Source organism: Selaginella moellendorffii, unplaced genomic scaffold (assembly GCF_000143415.4).
Source record: "Selaginella moellendorffii unplaced genomic scaffold, v1.0 SELMOscaffold_55, whole genome shotgun sequence".
Taxonomy (NCBI): Eukaryota; Viridiplantae; Streptophyta; class Lycopodiopsida; order Selaginellales; family Selaginellaceae; genus Selaginella; species Selaginella moellendorffii.
Window position 1 is genome coordinate 844,265 of NW_003314316.1, and position 17,757 is coordinate 862,021.

At 43.4% G+C, this 17,757-nt stretch overlaps 5 protein-coding genes across 6 annotated transcripts; 2 read left to right on the forward strand and 3 right to left on the reverse strand.

The window, feature by feature from the left end:
• The first annotated feature begins 3,881 nt into the window (after positions 1-3,881).
• On the forward strand, positions 3,882-5,451 carry LOC9662349. Its single transcript, XM_002982758.2, has 3 exons — positions 3,882-4,443; positions 4,591-5,037; positions 5,106-5,451. The coding sequence occupies exons 1-3, from the start codon at positions 4,161-4,163 to the stop codon at positions 5,264-5,266; spliced, it is 891 nt and encodes a 296-aa protein (XP_002982804.1). The 5' UTR covers positions 3,882-4,160; the 3' UTR covers positions 5,267-5,451.
• Positions 5,452-5,708: 257 nt separating this feature from the next.
• Positions 5,709-7,842, reverse strand: LOC112350911. Of its 2 annotated transcripts, none has more exons than XM_024687954.1 (11): positions 7,703-7,834; positions 7,563-7,650; positions 7,400-7,499; positions 7,271-7,344; positions 7,138-7,209; positions 7,004-7,087; positions 6,743-6,937; positions 6,632-6,693; positions 6,232-6,576; positions 6,079-6,163; positions 5,709-6,017 (listed from the first exon to the last, which is right to left on the reverse strand). In XM_024687954.1, exons 1-11 carry the CDS (start codon positions 7,780-7,782, stop codon positions 5,820-5,822), a joined length of 1,383 nt encoding a protein of 460 aa, XP_024543722.1. In that variant the 5' UTR covers positions 7,783-7,834; the 3' UTR covers positions 5,709-5,819. The 2 variants fall into 2 exon arrangements, with proteins under 2 accessions (XP_024543722.1, XP_024543723.1); XM_024687955.1 differs by having other exon boundaries at positions 5,862-6,017; positions 6,074-6,163; positions 7,703-7,842.
• A 32-nt stretch (positions 7,843-7,874) lies between these two features.
• Positions 7,875-12,509, reverse strand: LOC112350910 (starch synthase 3, chloroplastic/amyloplastic-like). Its single transcript, XM_024687953.1, has 16 exons — positions 12,282-12,509; positions 12,122-12,176; positions 10,602-12,053; positions 10,323-10,537; positions 9,997-10,267; positions 9,759-9,940; positions 9,572-9,679; positions 9,400-9,509; positions 9,248-9,353; positions 9,024-9,194; positions 8,843-8,971; positions 8,604-8,786; positions 8,426-8,557; positions 8,262-8,373; positions 8,089-8,212; positions 7,875-8,028 (listed from the first exon to the last, which is right to left on the reverse strand). Exons 1-16 carry the CDS (start codon positions 12,378-12,380, stop codon positions 7,899-7,901), a joined length of 3,579 nt encoding a protein of 1,192 aa, XP_024543721.1. The 5' UTR covers positions 12,381-12,509; the 3' UTR covers positions 7,875-7,898.
• A 2,177-nt stretch (positions 12,510-14,686) lies between these two features.
• On the forward strand, positions 14,687-15,685 carry LOC9662044 (galactose-specific lectin). The gene is made up of 3 exons (XM_024687958.1): positions 14,687-14,776; positions 14,861-15,091; positions 15,144-15,685. Exons 1-3 carry the CDS (start codon positions 14,732-14,734, stop codon positions 15,627-15,629), a joined length of 762 nt encoding a protein of 253 aa, XP_024543726.1. The 5' UTR covers positions 14,687-14,731; the 3' UTR covers positions 15,630-15,685.
• Positions 15,686-15,793: 108 nt separating this feature from the next.
• LOC9662045 (peptide methionine sulfoxide reductase A5) lies at positions 15,794-16,815 on the reverse strand. Its single transcript, XM_002982877.2, has 4 exons — positions 16,533-16,815; positions 16,339-16,451; positions 16,124-16,268; positions 15,794-16,067 (listed from the first exon to the last, which is right to left on the reverse strand). The coding sequence occupies exons 1-4, from the start codon at positions 16,782-16,784 to the stop codon at positions 15,867-15,869; spliced, it is 711 nt and encodes a 236-aa protein (XP_002982923.2). The 5' UTR covers positions 16,785-16,815; the 3' UTR covers positions 15,794-15,866.
• Between the last annotated feature and the right edge of the window lie 942 nt (positions 16,816-17,757).

Sequence of the window (17,757 nt, forward strand, 5' to 3'; positions counted from 1 at the left end):
AAAATGCAAGATATCTCATATACAAATTGCCAGCAATGTTTGGAAGGGTTCTTGAATAAACATTACAGCTTAGATTTAGTCGTTCATTTTATTTGATAGCATTTACTGCTACTTTTTTGGTTTGCTTAAGCAAACCTGTAGACTGTAGTGAATATATTTAGAATATATTTGAATATTTTAGGATATTCTATGATTTAACGGTTGTTATTCATTTAGATTAATCTTGTATTTATAATTTATAAATATGTTTATAATTTATAAACTTTCTTAAACCCTTTCTAGTATATTCTTTTTATTCTATCATCTAATGGTTGATATACAATAAAATTAATCTTGTGTTTATAAATTACAAACATGTTAATAATTATAAATTTTATTTGAGAAATCAGATTAATAAGTAATAATAAAACTACTATTAAGCAAACCAAGCATTGCTACATGCAATGCATAGCAATTTATTTTTTACTTTGAACTCAATCACAACTTTATAGTTGTATGGTCTTTTTAGTATCTTCTTACGAATATTCATCTGATTATAAGATACAGCCATTGGATTCAACATGGGAGGGACATCATGATAAATATTAAGTATGAACATTAGCTTGAATGTGTTGAAATACCTCACTGGAGGGAATTTTACAATATGCACCTCTCTATACTGGATTAGCAAGGAGCATAGTGTTAGCCAGGAAATTCCAAATTTGCTAAATGGAGTATAGTGTTTTAGTCTCTAGGATTTTATATTAATTTAGAGGACTTTACTGAATTTTCTATTCTTTCACTTCACTTGTAAGTTCTTTTCTCCATTTATTGCATTTTCTTTTATTCCACAAAAGTTGCATCCTTATGCAAATAGTGAGAAACTATTGAAAAGATATGGATAAATATTATTATATAAATGTAATGGAAGATATTAAATAGAATGACGTTATTGATGAATAAAATATTAATTATATTTAGAAAAAGAATCTGAGGTAGAGATGATGAAATATTACTTATTTATTATTTAATTCTAATAATGTATTATAAATTTAAATTACTTAAATTTTTACTCAAAAATATTTATTACCTACCATTTGTTTTAATGATGAATTATCAATTTATTCATTATATTTGTACCTAATTAAGTTACCCAAACAAAGTCTAAAAAGAATATTAATATAAATAATATACATAAGTATGTGTCAATACCAAAGGGGATATGTATCATGTCAATGCTGATTTCTTAGTTGAAAATTAGATTCAAAATAATATTAATACTAAATTTTTAAACTTTCTCTTGATAAAAAAGTGAAATATTTTCATCTTGATGTGTAAAAAATGTAAAACTTCTAGACAAATAAAATAAAATAATAAAAATGACATATTAAATAACATGTTAAAAGTTGTAAAATATAAGTGGATAAGCTAATTTAAATAGTTTTTAATTGTAAATTTAAAAAATTGTTATGACTTTAAAATTAGATTTAAAGCTAATAAAATTAGTATATTAATTTGATATATCTAATGAGGAACCAAATCTTATGTATATACTTTGGATAAGAAAGTGTACCATAGAAGTGTTTCTAATTTAAAATTTATCATTAAAATGTCAAAATGTCAAAGTAAGTTACGTGCAATAAATGGTGTGGCCCTGGTAGTGGAGTTGGGAATGCTAGTGAAGTTTGCTGTATTATATAGCAAAGAGCCATGCCCTTATTAAAGCATTTGAGGATCTCCTATTACATTTTTAGTGATGCATTCTAGCATTACATTTTAGCATTCTGGAGAGTCGACAGCTTCTAGCTTCAGGGATTGGAGGAATTAATTCCAGGGATTGTTGAGTTCTAGTTCCAAGCATATTAGTTTTCTAGCCATATCTGGGATTCAAGTAAGCTCTTATATAGGAGCTTGGCACTCAAGATGAAACTCAAGAGGAAGGGAGAACATTAGAGAGCTAGCAGAATCAGTTTCAAGGAAGAAACTGAGGAATAAACATGCTCCTAACTGGACAAGAGGAGAAGCCATAGCTTTGATTGAGCTCAAAGTATGCAGAGTGGACAGTTATGATTCAAGGAAACTTGCCTTTGAATGCTTGCCAACAGCAGTTTGCAAAGAAGATACTGTTGAGAATCTAGCCACAAAGCTCACTTGGCAAGCCTCCAATGAGCTAGTTCCTGCTCAAGTCCGTGAAGATGAGATGGCTGCTGTTGTTCTTGATGCCAAGGTTTCAACTTAACCTGTTTCCAGAGACATCGAGCATGACCAGTGTTGAGAACAAACTTGGTGGAACAGAGCTTGAGAGCATGTCATTTTCTATGGAGCAAGTTTGGGAACTTAACAAACTTAGCAAGAGGTTCCAGCAAACTTTGACAGAGTGCTCAAAGATTGGAGCTTTTTTCGTCCCTCTCATATCCTTTCTCTACAGCCTGGAAGAGAATCCACTTTCTCATGCTCACTGAAAGGCTGCCATGAAATCAGTTATTATAGAGGTCAAGGGCCAGCAAACTTGGAGTGAACAAGCTACCTGGAATTGTTCCTTCAAGCTTGTTGCCAGGCATGCATAAGACTTCCACTCCTATAGATTTGGAGTGTGGAAGAGGAATGCTGTGGAAGAGCTTGTTTCTATCCACACTAAGAAACTTGAGGCTATAACTTCGACAAAGATTTGTTGGTAGTGAACCGGTGAAAGTGTTTTGTGCTACTCAAAGTTCCTCCAGCCCAGAGTGGAGGCCAAACTCTTGAGAAATCTCACTGCCAATACTGTTCTCAAAGAGCAAAAGCTGCCAGTCTCACTGCTCAGAGTGGAAGTGATGTAGAACACACTCTAGTGTCATCCCTTTTAGTATTTGAAAGAGATTTTTGATCCAGATAAAAATATCCTGTCTGTTTGTGCAAATAGAATTTAATATATTTCTGTTTTGATGTAGTGGATATACCTAGAATATATTTGAATATTCTGAGATATTTTATAATCTAACGGTCATTATTCAATTATATTAATCTTGTATTTATAATATATAAACTTCCCTAAAAACTTTCTAGCATATTCTATTTTATTCTATCATCTAATGGTTGATATGTAATAAGATTGATCTTATGTTTATAAATTATAAAGATGTTTATAATTATAAACTTCCATATAATAAATAAGAACAAACACTACTATTAAACAAACTAAATGTTGCTGTATGGAACATGTAGTAAATTGTTCTTATTCTTACATAAAATATTTATGTTTTAACTGTCTCTACATAAGATATGCAAGTGTGAATAAAATCACACATAAACTATATGAATTAGGAGAAATTTATGTGTTATAAATTTACTTAAAACATATTTAAATTTTTTAAACTTAGAGTGTGACGCATTAACTTAAATATAGGTGAGTAAATTGAAATAATTTGATACAACAAGAATTAGTTTTCTTAATAGTACTGTTGTTCCTCTTTAGTATTATTTATTAATCCAATTGATAAAATGGAAGTATATTAGTCAAATAACTTGGCATAAGTACAAATGAAATCATAAACATGATATTAATTTATAAACACAAAATTAAATTGCATCAGATAGTAATCTCAGAATATGTGTGAACTTCAGAGGATTGAATAATATCATATATCGTAATCATTTCCCAACTCCCATTTATGGATGAGAAGCTAGAATAACTAAATATAATAGGAAGTGTTTAAATTTTTTTATAAATTGTAATTATATATAAAAATTATAATAACAACCATTATATCCAAATATAGTTTAGGGTATATTCTATTAATCTGTGACAGTTATCAGTGATTCTACAATACTAAGGAAATAGAGTCAGAGGATTGGTGAGAAGTTTATAAAAGAATAAAAAGAAAACGTTGTTTGGTTTGAAGGGTGAAAGAGAAAGAGAAGGGCTGACGGGCCATCAAGCACGTCACCAGATTCTTTGAGCGCCGAGGGCTGAGGAAGGGCAGAGGCGCGCTTTTCTCCCACCGATCCGCCCTAGACAAATCTTTTAGCTCCAGCTGCGCGGTGCGCGCGGTCCTCTGCCGATCCAGGCGCCCTCGCGACCTCTTCGAGGATTGGAAGAAGCAATCGATCGTTCCAGCGGAGAAGCTGTGAGTGTTTTAGGTCTGTGGGCTTCATGCAAGCTCCTGGGTTTAGCAAAGCTCGTATTGGGAAAAGCTCTAGAAATGTCGATGGTCGCGGCGATAGATAGGTTGATCCAAGATCGCAACATGGACAAAGATCCGGTCATCGCAGCGCCGCCGCCACGCTCGCCGCCTTACGGGCTGGTCAAGGAAAGAAGGTTCTACCAGGATGATATGGTCGGAAAGACGCTGAATGACAAGCAAGCTCTGGTGGCCGAAGGAAAATCGCCTGCTACTCCCGCTGCTGCTACTCCTCGCAAGCTTGGTACTCCTTCCGGCTATGGCGAAGATTTCTTCTTCGATGCTCCAGAGTCTCCATTCGCAGGTAAGTCTTTACTTCTTTGCTTTACTACTTGTTCTATCTCTACTCGTTTGAGATTTTCGTTCTTTCTTTTTGTTCTTCTACTTGGTGGTCGTTTGAGATTTTTTCCTTCGATTTTTCGCACTAGTGCTTATGTGATTTTTCTTACAGGCAGTGAGACGTCGTCCCAGTGTGACTACTCCGGAGTGGAGACCTCCACGACTCTGGCAGAGGCTACCGCGGACTCGGCGAAGCATCAGCAAGACATGGAAGAGCTCGAGCGATACAAGAAGGCGGAGGAAACGCTAGAGATTGTTCTCCAGAAGCTAGCAGACGGTGGTTTGGCGGTGCCACCGACGCTACTCGAGAGGAATGGAGGAGCGCTAGAAGTGGAGGACTTGGACATAGTCGGGCAGCTCCAGATAAAGAAGATGGTGGAGGCGGCGGTGGCGAGAGGGGCTGCCAAGGCCGAGTGCGAGGAGCAGCTCCAGGCGGAGCTGGAGAGCAAGAACACGGAGATCGAGACCAAGAACCGCGAGGTGACGAGGCTGCGGGACAAAGTTCGATACAACGAGCTCCTCAACCGGGAGATTTCGCAGAGAAACCAGGAAGCCATCGGTAAGTTCGTTGTGTTAGATGGATCTCATATGCAAACTTCGTTCTTTCTCTTCTTTTTTTTTCGCTAGAAATGGCTCGAAGCAAGCGTAGAGCGAGGAAGAGGATGATCCGGTGGGCCGTGGGCTCAGCCTCGGCGGCCATCGTGGGTGGCATCGGTGTAGCACTTGTGTACAAGTACTCGTCGTGGGAATTTTTGAGAGCTAGCAAGCCTGAGGCGACGTCTGAGTAAGAAGACAAGGAAAAACAAAGAGAAAAAAGAAAAACTAAACAATGGATAATAAGTCTTTGTTACGATGTCTCGTGTTTTTTTTTCCTGGATTTGTTGAAAGCTGCAAAACCATGTAACTTCAAGCAATATGCCAAGCTTCAATAACCTCTTTTAAGTTAAATAACAGAAAAAGTATATTAAACCAACCTCCCGTTTGATCTGCTTGGAGGAAGACTAGGTGTGGAAAGCTGTGCTGGACAGTCTAATGATGAATCTATCAAGCAGAAAACAAAAACTTTTCAGGTTCAGCTCCTTAAGGATAGAGCACTAGTCTACACTGGCTGGTTCCATCTCCTCCAACGCCCTATTTTGAGATTCTATGGAAAATTAGGGAAGGATATGTTAACGACGCATGAAGGCATAAGCACTGTATATTTCGCTGGGAATCCCACAAAACAATGTCTTGTTCGTACGGAGTTTCATGTTTAAATTACAAAAACCATGTAAAATTCAAGCAATATGTCTTTACATGATATGTTACACTGGTGCCAAGCCTCAAATTTTTTTTTGGCTTTCACTTGGTTGCGTCCGTGATCATAGCTCTCGTCCACTGCTCGATGTCCTCGGCCTGCGATGGCGGTGGCAACAACGGAGTCTCGACCACGTCCCACTCGTCCCCTCCACTGTCAGAGAATTTTCTCGCTTCTCCGCCGATGCAAAAGAAGTCGCTCATTTCCATCCGGCTTTGGTTCCGCAATGCCTGGAGTTTGAGCTTTTGGAGAATTCAAACACATTACGAAGCTTTCAAACAAAGAAACTAAACAGTACCTTACCTCGTGAGAAGAGAAGTAGCTCTGGAGAAGCGAGCCGTCGGCTCTGGTGTTGCTGTTCATCAGCGCTGGCCTCGTGTTGCTCGGTCTGGAAACTCAATCCATGTCGGTTCAAGTTCTTGAATGAATGGAACGCGAGTGGGAGAGCCATTGTACCTTGTTTTGGATTCCTTCGACGAGAGCAAAGCGAGGAGCTCCATAAAGGTCTCAAATGTGGGCAGGGTGGATGGCATTGGCACTCCTAGCATTGCGTAGCCGTAGACACAGATGCACGAAACGCTCCGCTTCAAGAGCTTGACAGCTTGCCTCACGTCTCGATCGCTGTCGCTTTGAGTAGACTCGCTGCTGCCAAGCTTGAGAAATCTCGGTTTTTCGAGTGACAGAAAGCTCGATCCACTGCTACTGGCATGACTGTCTGACTTCCCGGACTTGTCCGCCTTTCCATCTGAAGATAGCTTTACCCGCTCTCCCTTTCGTGGGAGAAACAATGGATACTCCTCACTAGAAGTTTAAACACGACTAGTAAGTAAAATGGAGGATTTCTATAAACGATTACCTGCGGGAAACCGGAGAAGCGTCCCAGTATGATGTTCGTTCCCAGATTCTAGACGAAGAGGCCTAAGTAAAAATAAACTTGTGTCATCCGAAGAGAAGAGTTTCTCTTTACCGCAAATGCAGCGTTATGGAGCATTGGAGTCATCAAGTAACGTCCTGTTTGGTAGACAAGCTGCACCATATACCCCAGAGAGGCAGAAAGATCTTCTGTGCTCACAGAATGAGGATCGTCTCTGACTGGCAAACATGCTCCACAGACACGAAGAAGTTGCCTCTCCTTTGATCCCCGAGGCTTGTCTGAATCCCCCTATATCCGTCCATTAGGCTCCACATAAAGCTTGAAAGTGTTTATACGAGAATAAAAATGACTCACTTGCAAGTAATGCAGAGGGAAAACTTTCGTCAGGTGCCGGAACACATGCCTTCGAGCTAGATTCACTTCTGTCAACAGAGCTGTCTGAGAAGAAAATGTAAGAAAATAAGAAGAGAAAATCGCTGAGATCATACCAGCTTCGCAATATGTGCACGCATAAGATCAGGATAGAAGACTTCAAACAGCTCCTGTTGTATTCTGTTCAACTAGAAAACCGTGAAGAACAGAGTTAGCCACATTTCTGACTCTTTCAGGGAGAAAATGCACCTGGCTAGAAACAGTGTCCAAATATTTCCTGCGTGCTTCGTATTCACTTTTTCTTTTCTCAGCTTTCAGCTTGCCTGGAAAAGCACGAGTCAGAAAAGAAACACCGAAAAAACTTCATTGATTTCTTACTCTGGACTAAGAGTTTCTCATTCTTGTGACTGGAACTCTGCAGCTTAGTTTTTAATTCCAAGCGTTCGATGCTCAGATGCCGCTGAGCATCGGCCTCTCTCTAGAAAAAATTTCAAACGCTTAGAACATGGAAAAGAAGAAAAAACTGCCAGCAAAAGAGAACCTTGGCTCTCAGCTCCGCATCCATGCGATTGCGAAGAGCATCGCGTTCGTGGGTCAATCTCCTCACAATCTTATATTTCTCGGCGAGCCTGTCCAGAGAATAAGAAAGAAAATCACGCGACGCGTCGAGCAAGCACTCACCGGAGATTGACGCAAGAGACGCACACCGCCGGCTGATTCGCGGCCTCACACACGCCGCAGGAGCAGCCGCGTCGCGCCATCGCCCACAGCTCGAACGCATCAAACCCTAAGACCCTGTTTTAGGGCTCCCACTTTTAGGGCAAAAGCGAATAGTTGGGTATATTCTACCAGATATGAAAACCATAGGCGGGACGATTTATTTCTTAGCAAGGTAGTAGAGCTCTACATAGTCAAGCGCGGGCCGATTCCATGACCAATCTTGCTCCATTACCTTCTGGCACAACGAATGAAACCAATCTCGCGCGTCATACCAAGCGGACAATGCCCTGTGGAGAAAAATCATCAAAGCCAATTCACTTCTTCGAATTTTTCTTGCTTGCACGTACCTGTTCAATGCATAGTCCACTCCTGCTGCGTCCGTGCCTTCGAAGCTAAAGCCATTTGGTTCCAGCCCTTGCGACTGTGCTCGATCTTTGTCATGGTCGGCATCAAACACCGTGTCGTTCAATCCTGGCAAAGAATATCGAAACGCTTCTTCTGGAGAGATCGCGATTCATACCTCCAGTCTTTCGAACAACGGGAATGGCACCGTATCGCATTGCCGTTAGTTGAGTCAAGCCGCAAGGCTCAAAGATGGATGGAACTAAGATGAAGTCTGCACCAGCATATATCTGCAAAACGTCCAGTTTAGCTACTCGGAGCTTTGATCAGATTGCGCCTTACCAAGTGAGATAATGGTTCATCGTATGTGAGACACAACCGTGCCATGTCGTTGTGAAAGTTCTTAAGCTGATGCGAGAGATTCACAAAGTCGTTTTGTACTCGAGGATCCGGAGCAGATCCCAGAAGGACCACCTACGAGAAAAACGATATTCATATATCACGGCTGGAATCAACAAACCTGTCCACCGCGCTCCAGAGTTCGCCATATCGCATGCTTGATAAGGTGAATTCCTTTTTGCGCTGTTAGCCGGGTGATGATGCCGACTAAAGGTTTATCCACTTGCTGCAAACCAAGCCTGTGCTGGAGCTCACTTTTAGCAGCTCTTTTGCCTTCCACAACTTGCTCTGCTGTGTAAGAAACCTGTAAAGTAGTGTTAAATACGCAGCTCAAACCGTCACTTGAAAAGAAAATCATACGGGAATGTAAGGATCGTCAAACGGGTCCCAAATATCCAAGTCGATTCCGTTCCTGATGCCATGAAACTTTCCACGATGAGGGGCAATTGCTGGACTCCCAGAAACTTCTTGTGCATAGCTATGTGAGACCTGCAAATTTGTTACGTTCATTCAAAGGCTTTTATGAACTCAGTAAGCTTACCGTGGTTGCCATGTTTGAACTTGCCATTGCCTTTCCCACCTGGGCAATTCCAAACTCTAAATTATGTATGGTAAACACAATTCGCGCGTTGGACAAAGCATAGTGCTTGTAGCTTTCTTGAAACAGCCAGGCTACCGGCGCAGTCGACCAATCGTGACAATGAATAATATCCTGGGAAGCAGAGCTTATAAAGATTATAAAAAAAGAACGGCTTAGAAACTTACAGGACGTCTTCCACTTCGCAAAAGAAACTCCAGTGCTGCATTGCAGAAAAAACCAAAGCGATGTCCATCATCTCTGCGACCATATATACAGCCAGCCCAAAAGAAGCTGCAAAAAGAAAACACTACGTGAGTGGAATATATATTAAGCATACCCGTTCTGCGGTTCAATGAAATGTACGTTTAGGCCTTCTACTTTCCCATTCCAAACGCGAATGGTGGTTCCTCCCCAGCCAAACGACTCTTTCTCTTGAAGTTCCTCGACCTGCCATTTGTTACGTGGTTAGATCCGACAGAGATACTACTCGCAACAAAACCGTTGTTTACGTGATTGTATTTCAGGCAGTCATACTTCGGAAGGATAATCTCCACGTTATGGCCCAGTTCTTGTACAGCACGTGAAAGACTCGTGACAACATCACCTAGACCACCCACCTGTAAAAGATGGCTCCTTAGGACCATCCCGAGAACAGGCATGAGGTAAGACAAAATGTTAACGGGACAAGAGAAATACCTTTGCAATAGGAGCCATTTCGACGGAAATATGAACAATGCTCATAGGTGGCTCCTTGCCAATCCCGCCATGAACTGGGATGTGATAGTCAAAACCACCGCGATTGTCATAAGTTCCTCCATTGTCATCCCCTCTTTCAGAAAACACGCAGTCCATTATGTAAGCATCGACTGGGACTTCAACTGCACAGAACAACGAATTAGATATACACGATAATAGAGAAGATGAGAGACTATACCTGTTGCCTTGAGGTGGGTAGTGCTTGGAACCTCTTTCATTCTTACCGGTGGGAAAGGGCTTAGTTGATGTGTCCAGCGGTTGAAAGAATGCCTCAACCATACCTCAGGCTTCCCGCTTAGAACAGTGTTCTGTGGATTATAAAGCACTGAGACAGGTTCTCCGGCGTTCACTTCCATTGGATCCGTGTAATAAACGTGAGACTGCGACTGCAAAAATGCTTGTTTCGTCTTTTGTTTCATCTCCTCTTTCTTCTGTGCTTTGTACAGTTTCTACAGAACACACACAAGTTATAAAGTTATGGAACAAAAATACAGTAATACCAACCTTTTTACGTGCAGCCTCTTCTCTTTCCTGCCGCTGCTTTCGGATCTCAGAATACACCTGCTCTTCAACATCTGCCCAATACAACTCCTCAGCAACGGGTTCGGGAACAGCCATGTGGAAATCCTGGTAGTCATTGTTGTCATAAGTTGATGCTTTCTCCGGTGGCCCGTCTGCAAACACCCAATTGAGCATGAACGCTGCCTTGGGAACAGAAACTGCAAAGAAAAAGGAAGAAAACTTCGTCAGTCGTCGATGTAAAAATAATTACTAGACTCGCACCTTCAACTGACCACCAGTCTCCGCTCCTCGACGAAGAGGGCACAAGCTTTTCGACCACAGAGACAGCGTCTTGCCAATTGTTGTAGCCTCCGTGTATCCAGATTTCTGTGCTTCGGGCAAGTGATCGAGAGGAACGATTGTAGAAGAGCTTCACTGTCTCCCCTGCTTTGAAACTCGTAGGCTCTGCGTCCCAAAGTCCCGGCACACTGGGCAATGCTTGTTGTAATACCATCCTGGCTCGTTCTCTCCGTTGAGCAACGATCCTTTTGGCCTCGTCTCTATCCGCTTTCTCCGCAGCTCGTTGCTCTGCCAGCTTACGAGCCTCTGCGGCAGCTCGGTCTTTTTCTGCTTGTTCTTGCGCAAGCCTTTCAGCTTCTTTCCTCTTCTCCAGCACCAAGAAGTTCTCAAACTCGCGTTGATCCATGCCGTCGTCCACGAGAACGAAGAAGTCCTTTGTGTCGTTGTTCTCGTAGACATTTCCGTTGAAGAACACGAAGTCCATTCGATATGCTTCTTTGGGAACGTCCATTTTACAGGCCCACCAATCTCCACCAAGTTCACTTTTTTCCAACTTTAATGTGAATGGTTGCCATCGCCAGCCATTAAACGACCCCATAATCTGCACACTGTCCTCGCTTGCTAGCACCGTTATGCTCCGGTTGAAGTAGATTTCGACCTCAGCACCAGCCTCAACTTTCTGCGGGTAGTAAAATATTTTGCTCATCGTAAAAGCACTGGCATCAGCTAGTTTGGCTATCTCCCGCTTCCTGGCTGCTTCTTTCGCAATCCTTTCCCTCTCCTTGGCTAGAGCGAGCTCAATTTCCCTTTTCTTAGCCTCCTGTTCGAGCTTCTTTTTTTTCTCTGCCTGTTGTTTGGCTAGAATCTGTTCCAGCTCCCGTCGTCTAGCAGCAGTGGCTTCTTGGTCTGCTCTTTTCCTACTCTCCGCCTCGGCTATCTCCTCCTCTGTTCTCCTTCTTTTCTCTGTTTCCTTTTTGATCTCCTTGATCTTCAACGCATAGTCGCTTGCATTAGCCTCCGTGACATCGTCCTTGTCTTTCACCTCCGAAACTTTGACAGTAGAGTTATCACCACCAGAGTCGTCCTCCTGCCGATCAGCAGCTTCCGTTTTTCCTTTCAGCCGACCCGAACCAAACCTTTCAACCTCTTCTTCTATCCTCTGCTTTGCAACCACGTAATCAACTTCCTGGTGCGCCGAGATGGAGGCCGATTGAGAGCGCATCTTCTCTAGAACCTGGTCCTGCTCTCCATTCTCTGCCACAGTTGGTTCTACCACTACTTTCTCCGTCCCAGCCGTCTCTGTTTCCTCGTCATTGCTGGTTTCTCGACCAGCCTTGGCCGTCTTTACCTCGAAACTAGTAGCTTCAGAGACATCGTCCGGTTTGGACGTCTTCTTCTCTTTGAGCTTTTGCTGGAAGCCTTTCTGTCGTTCACCTGTGCCAAAAGAAAAGAAAAAAAACAGAAGAAAGAACATCACAATGTAGTAAAGTAATGCATCGTACCTGCGCATACAATTGTCTTGAAATTCCTGCGCGACGATCTTCTTTCCCGTCGACACTGGAAGAATACCAGACAATGTGTCAAGCAGTAGATCGATCAGGAGCATTTCCATCGAAATTCATCCCAAAACTAGCTAGAATTGTCCAGATCCACGAGACTCACCCAGATTAAGAAGCGCTCATTGCTAGATCCAAGCCCTCCCGCCGATGAAACCTTCCACGCCGCGGCCGACGCCGCCACGAGCGACGCCGCGGTTGCCATGGCTCACCGCAGCTCCACCGCGAAGAAAACCTAGCAATAATCACACTGGCTTCTTCCACTCCATAGCTCCGCGCCGTACCACGTGTTTCGTGGTGGCCACACAAAAATGTGGCTACTACATTTTAGGGCTATCCGTCAAAACTGTACGGCATATATAATTAATCTGGATAAACACGAGCAAAAACTTTACATTGTATCCTATCGAGCACAAAGAACGTCTTCGTAAAACTTACATTTCATGACAATCCATGCGCTTCCAGATTCGCGATTCTTTCCATCATTTTCTTGACGAGTCCATTCCTCAAGGCCAGGTGCATGACAAATCAGGTTAACTAATCTTGGCAAGTGCCGAGTTTGGGTATCTGACCACTTCAAGTTGCCAGATGGAATGCCACAATGCGACATCAAGGTGACGCTGCAGGTTCTGGTTTGCGAGATCGCGAAATAATGTGTGTTCAGCATCTATCAGAAGATCTCCAGCTAGTCCCAAGGATGCCTTTCGTGTCCTTCAACTCGCAACTACCAAAAGAAGCTCTTTCAGGCTGTGCTCTAATGTGGCCTATGCTCGAGCAGGAAAGTTGCATGAGGCCAAACGGTTGCTTGATGAGATGCAACGAGATCTATTTGCGTATAATGTGAACATATGCTGAAGTCCATGCTTGATGGGAAGCTCAAGAATGGGCTTCTAGATATGGTCAGAATGGAAGGGTCACCTCTAGAACAAGTTGTACCTTACATATGGTGTGGAAAACGCGTTCATTTTTGTCACATGCACGCCTGATCTTATCACCGTACTGCTTCTGCTGGCATGTCACTCTCAGGTCCAGCTCCAGCTCTGGAGACAAAGACAACAAGTCACAGGTCGTAGCATTTCATGTTTATGGCATAGGAATAGGACATGAATAATCTATTATCCTGAACACTGTTCCTTTTGTCCTCGAATGCAAGGCATAGCTTTGGAACTATGGGGCCTCATGACCTAATGTTTGTATCCATCTAGTGCGTGGAAAACGTGCTCAAGATCGGTATTAGAATAAATAGAGCTGGCATTTGCTAAGGAAATTAAACGTCCCATTTGAGTCGAGCCGCTTAACTTAGCATTCGCACCTATGGGTTTCCTTAGTAGTGCTGCTTATGCTGGCAGTAAGTATAGGAAGGAGCTAAGCACTATCACATACTAAGCTTCACCTTTAGCTTCATTTCATTTGGTTACACTGTTTTGGTGTGCTGGGGAAAAGTCTCCACTTTCTACCATCTATTCAGGTGCTATGGTGGATGCCATTCAGGTCCAGAGCGTCGAGGGCCTGCGGTCTTTCCACGGGACAAATAGCTGCAATGGATGTTCTCCCATCGATCCGCCTCATAAACTTGGAGGAACTTGCTATCCAACTTTGTTGAGTTTTTGCTGATGTCACTCTATTGTTCCAGCAGATCAATCTTCGCTAAAGATATCTGGATAAGCTGGATGGAGCTCGGCAACCAATCCTTGGCTACATCTCTATAAAGAATACTCCCGACGGCAAGACCACAACATTTGGCTATACAGAAACAAAGGAGGGCTTTTGGGCACTAGTACATATATGAGAGGCAATGGAGTCTACTTCCAGGACCCATTACCATCACCACCACTTTCTCTTCCGTGCCTCCGGAGGACTTCGTGCAACCGCAGCGGGATTCAAAGGCTACGCGGCTGGAATGTGTCCGGCTCCAGTGACCAAGAAACTGGACAACAGAGTTCGCCAGTTCATGCGGCACAGGCAAAAACTAATCTTGCTCTTCCAGTGAAGGAGCGATCGTCGCGAGACAATGTCATTTCAAAGGCTGCTACAGGGTTTATTGAGAACAAGTATGGAATTCGTCAGTCTATCATTTTTAATCCCTTCAACATGGACTGGGAGATAATCTCGATCTCCCAGTGACAATGGTAGAGAAACGAATTCATTCTCCACGGAAGAGCAAATGTAAATTCTTTGCTTGTGTTTATCCAGATCAATTATATCTGCCATACAAATTTAAATAAAATGTATATTTTTGCTGTACAGTATTGAAGAGTAAAAAGGAAGTCAGGGTTTCATTCATTCATATACCGTTTACATGGTATACAAGAAGCATGGGACCAGGGAATGAATGAGACTTAAATCCCTCGGTCTCATGCTTCTTGGGACGTAAATAGAATATGAATAAATATGAAATAAGTGATTGTCTAACTGTTAAGTAAATAAGAGAATATTCCAAGAATATTTTAGTGCGTGGAAAACGTGCTCAAGATCGAAGTTGAGCCAGGCACTAGAATAAATAGAGCTGGCATTTGCAAAGGAGAACATCCCATTTGTGCAGCAAGTCGAGCGAGCATGTGCACCTTATGGGTTTCCTTCATAGTGCTGCTTATGCTGACAGTGAGTATAGGAAGGAGCATTGACATACTAAGCTTCAACTTTTATTTTCTTGAGCTTCAATTCTTTGGTTGCACTGTTTTATAGGTGTGGTGTGCTGGGGAAAAGTCTCCACTCTATGGTGGGACTAGATGGGCAGAAAAGTTTGATGATGGTCCATCTTCAGGCATTCTGAGTCTTACAATTTATTCAGGTGCTGTAGTGGATGCCATTCAGGTGCAGACCGTTGAGGGCCTGCGGCCTTTCCATGGGACAAATACCTGCAAGGGATGTTCTCCCATCAATCCGCCTCATAAACTTGGGGGAACTCGCTATAAGGTACACACAACTTCGTTGACTTTTTGCTAATGTCACTCTATTGTTCGAACAGATCAATCTTCGCTACCCAGATGAGTATATATACAAGATTTCTGGATACGCTGGATGGAGCTCGGTGAGCAAAACTTGGGGTCTCAGCCAATTTTACATCTACATAAAGAATAGTGTCCACGGCAAGACCACAACTTATGGACCATTTGGCTATACAGCAGCACGAGAGAATTTTAGCTCAAAGGAGGGCAAGATTGTGGGCTTTTGGGGCTACGCCTCTACTACTACATATATGAGAGGCATTGGCGTCTACATCCAGGACCCATTACCACCACCATCTCCTCCGCCACCATCACCACCACCATCTCCTCCGCCACCATCACCACCGCCTCCAGCAGCAAGCTGCATTCCCTATCAGCTAAATTGTGTTTGTTGCTACGAGACTCCGTCAGCCAAGTGTTGCCCAGAAGATTACAAATGCGAGAGTTACAAAGGTGAATGGAAATATCTCTCGAAATGCGTGCAAAAATACTCCTTTGATGCCTGAAATTATCAGCTGATTTAAAATGATATAAATTTAATACAAAATCACTAAGCCTCTAACCTCCACCAAAATATAGACTGTGGTTATGGATTACAAGCGGGTGATAATTGGATGCAGTTGCTACATTTTAGGGCTATATGTTAAAACTGTACGGCAGACATAGTTAATCATCTGGAATGAATCATTGCCATTGTCACTGGGAGATCGAGATTGTCTCCCACAGCGACAATCTCGAAAAGCTCACTGGAAGAGCAAGCTTAGTTTTTGCCTGTGCCGCATGAACTGGCTAACTTTGCTATCCAGTTCCTTGGTCACTGGAGCCGGACACATTCCAGCCGCGTAGCCATTGAATCGCGCCGCGGCGCTCGATCGCACGAAGTCCTCTTCCGCGAGCTCGCCAAAGAGCTGCAAGAGAAGTGGTCGTCTTCGCAGCTCAAACTTCTGCAAGAACAAATGGAGCAAAGCTCGTCCCTAGAGATGATTCCAGCTTCTAGTACCTGGTGTTCTAGCTCCGCGGGATAGAACGTTTCGAGAGGCTCGATCTCTGTAGCAACCATCGTGTATGGTCGCTTTGCTTGTTCTCTTTCTTTGCTCACTGTTGCCAGAAAAGCCTCGTCCTCGTTCTGTGTAAAAATGATGGACCTGGCGAGTGAAAAAAGAATGAGATCGAAAGAATCACGAAGGAAAAGGGCAAACTTCACAGCTGACACACCTGTATTGCTCGCCCACATCAGGTCCTTGTCCAAAAACTTGCGTCGGATCGTGAGCCGCCCAGAACGCGTCTAGCAGCTGCTCGTAGCGCACGCGAGCCGGATCATACTCGATCTGGAAAGATTTCGATCAGCAGCAGCCTACATTGCCCCTAGGTCAATCGATCCATCGGGAAGGAAAAAGCGCAAGGCATACCTCCACGGATTCCGCATGATCGCCGATATTTCGATACTCGGGGCTCTGCTTGCTCCCGCCGCAATACCCTACTCTCGTTCTCACCACTCCGGGGATGCATCCAAACGCCGCCTCGCCACTCCAGAAGCTCCCCACCGCGAACACTGCGATCTTGGGATCCATCGCCGGAGGATAGTCCACACGGATCGAGCTGCCGGGGCGCAGCGCCAGCGCCAGCGCCGAGAGAGCGATCAGCAGCAGCCATGGAGACATCGCTGCGCTTTTAGAATTTGACCTTACAAGATCAAAGGTATGTCCACGTGGCGATAGAATATCCGACACGTCAGCTTCTCCCACATCCTCCCGATTTTCAAGCTAAGCTTCCCGAAACACTCGCAAGCAGCAAGAAACACGGATCATCCACCTGAGAAACTATAGATTGCCGAGCTCAAAGACTATGCGCGTGCCTGGTGGAATTCGATTGCTACAGCGGCGAGGAGCTCGTCAAAGCCGCGATCCAGAGGCAACAGGTAGCTGGCCTTACCTTGATCGTGATGCTTGGATCGCTTTCGTTCTCGGCAATGTACAAAATCTACTATGTCCACGAATCCAGCGCCGCGCTGCTCATAGGTGTGCATTCTCAAAAAGTGGACTACAAGCGATACCACTGGTTTGTCATAGATGATTTGCTTTATTATCGAATTGAAGCTCTTAATTCCAGAAATCAAACGGATATAGAGTATTTTGGCATGCATTTCGAGAGATCTTTCCATTCCTCTTTAGAACTCTCCCATTCCTAATCTTCTAGGCAACACTTGGCTGATGGAGTCTCGTGACAACAAACACATAACTTATAAGGAATAGGCGGTGGTAGGCGGAAGAGAAGGTGGTGTTGATGGTAATGGGTCCTGGAAGTAGACTCCAATGGCTCTCACATATGTACTAGTGGAGGCATAGCCAAAAGCTCACAATCTTGCCCTCTTTTGAGCACTGTTGCTGTATACCCAAATGGTCCACCTAAGTTGTGGTTTTGCGGTGGACACTATGCTTTAGATAGATGTAGAATTGGCTAAGACCCCAAAGTTTGGTCGTCGAGCTCCATCCAGCGTGTATAGATTCCTGCTCGAGCATAGGCCACATTAAAGCACAGCCTGAAAGGGCTTCTTTGTCAGATGCGAGTTGCAGGACACCAGCAGCTCTTGCAGCGTCACCTTGATGTCGCATTGTGGGCATTATCTCGAATACT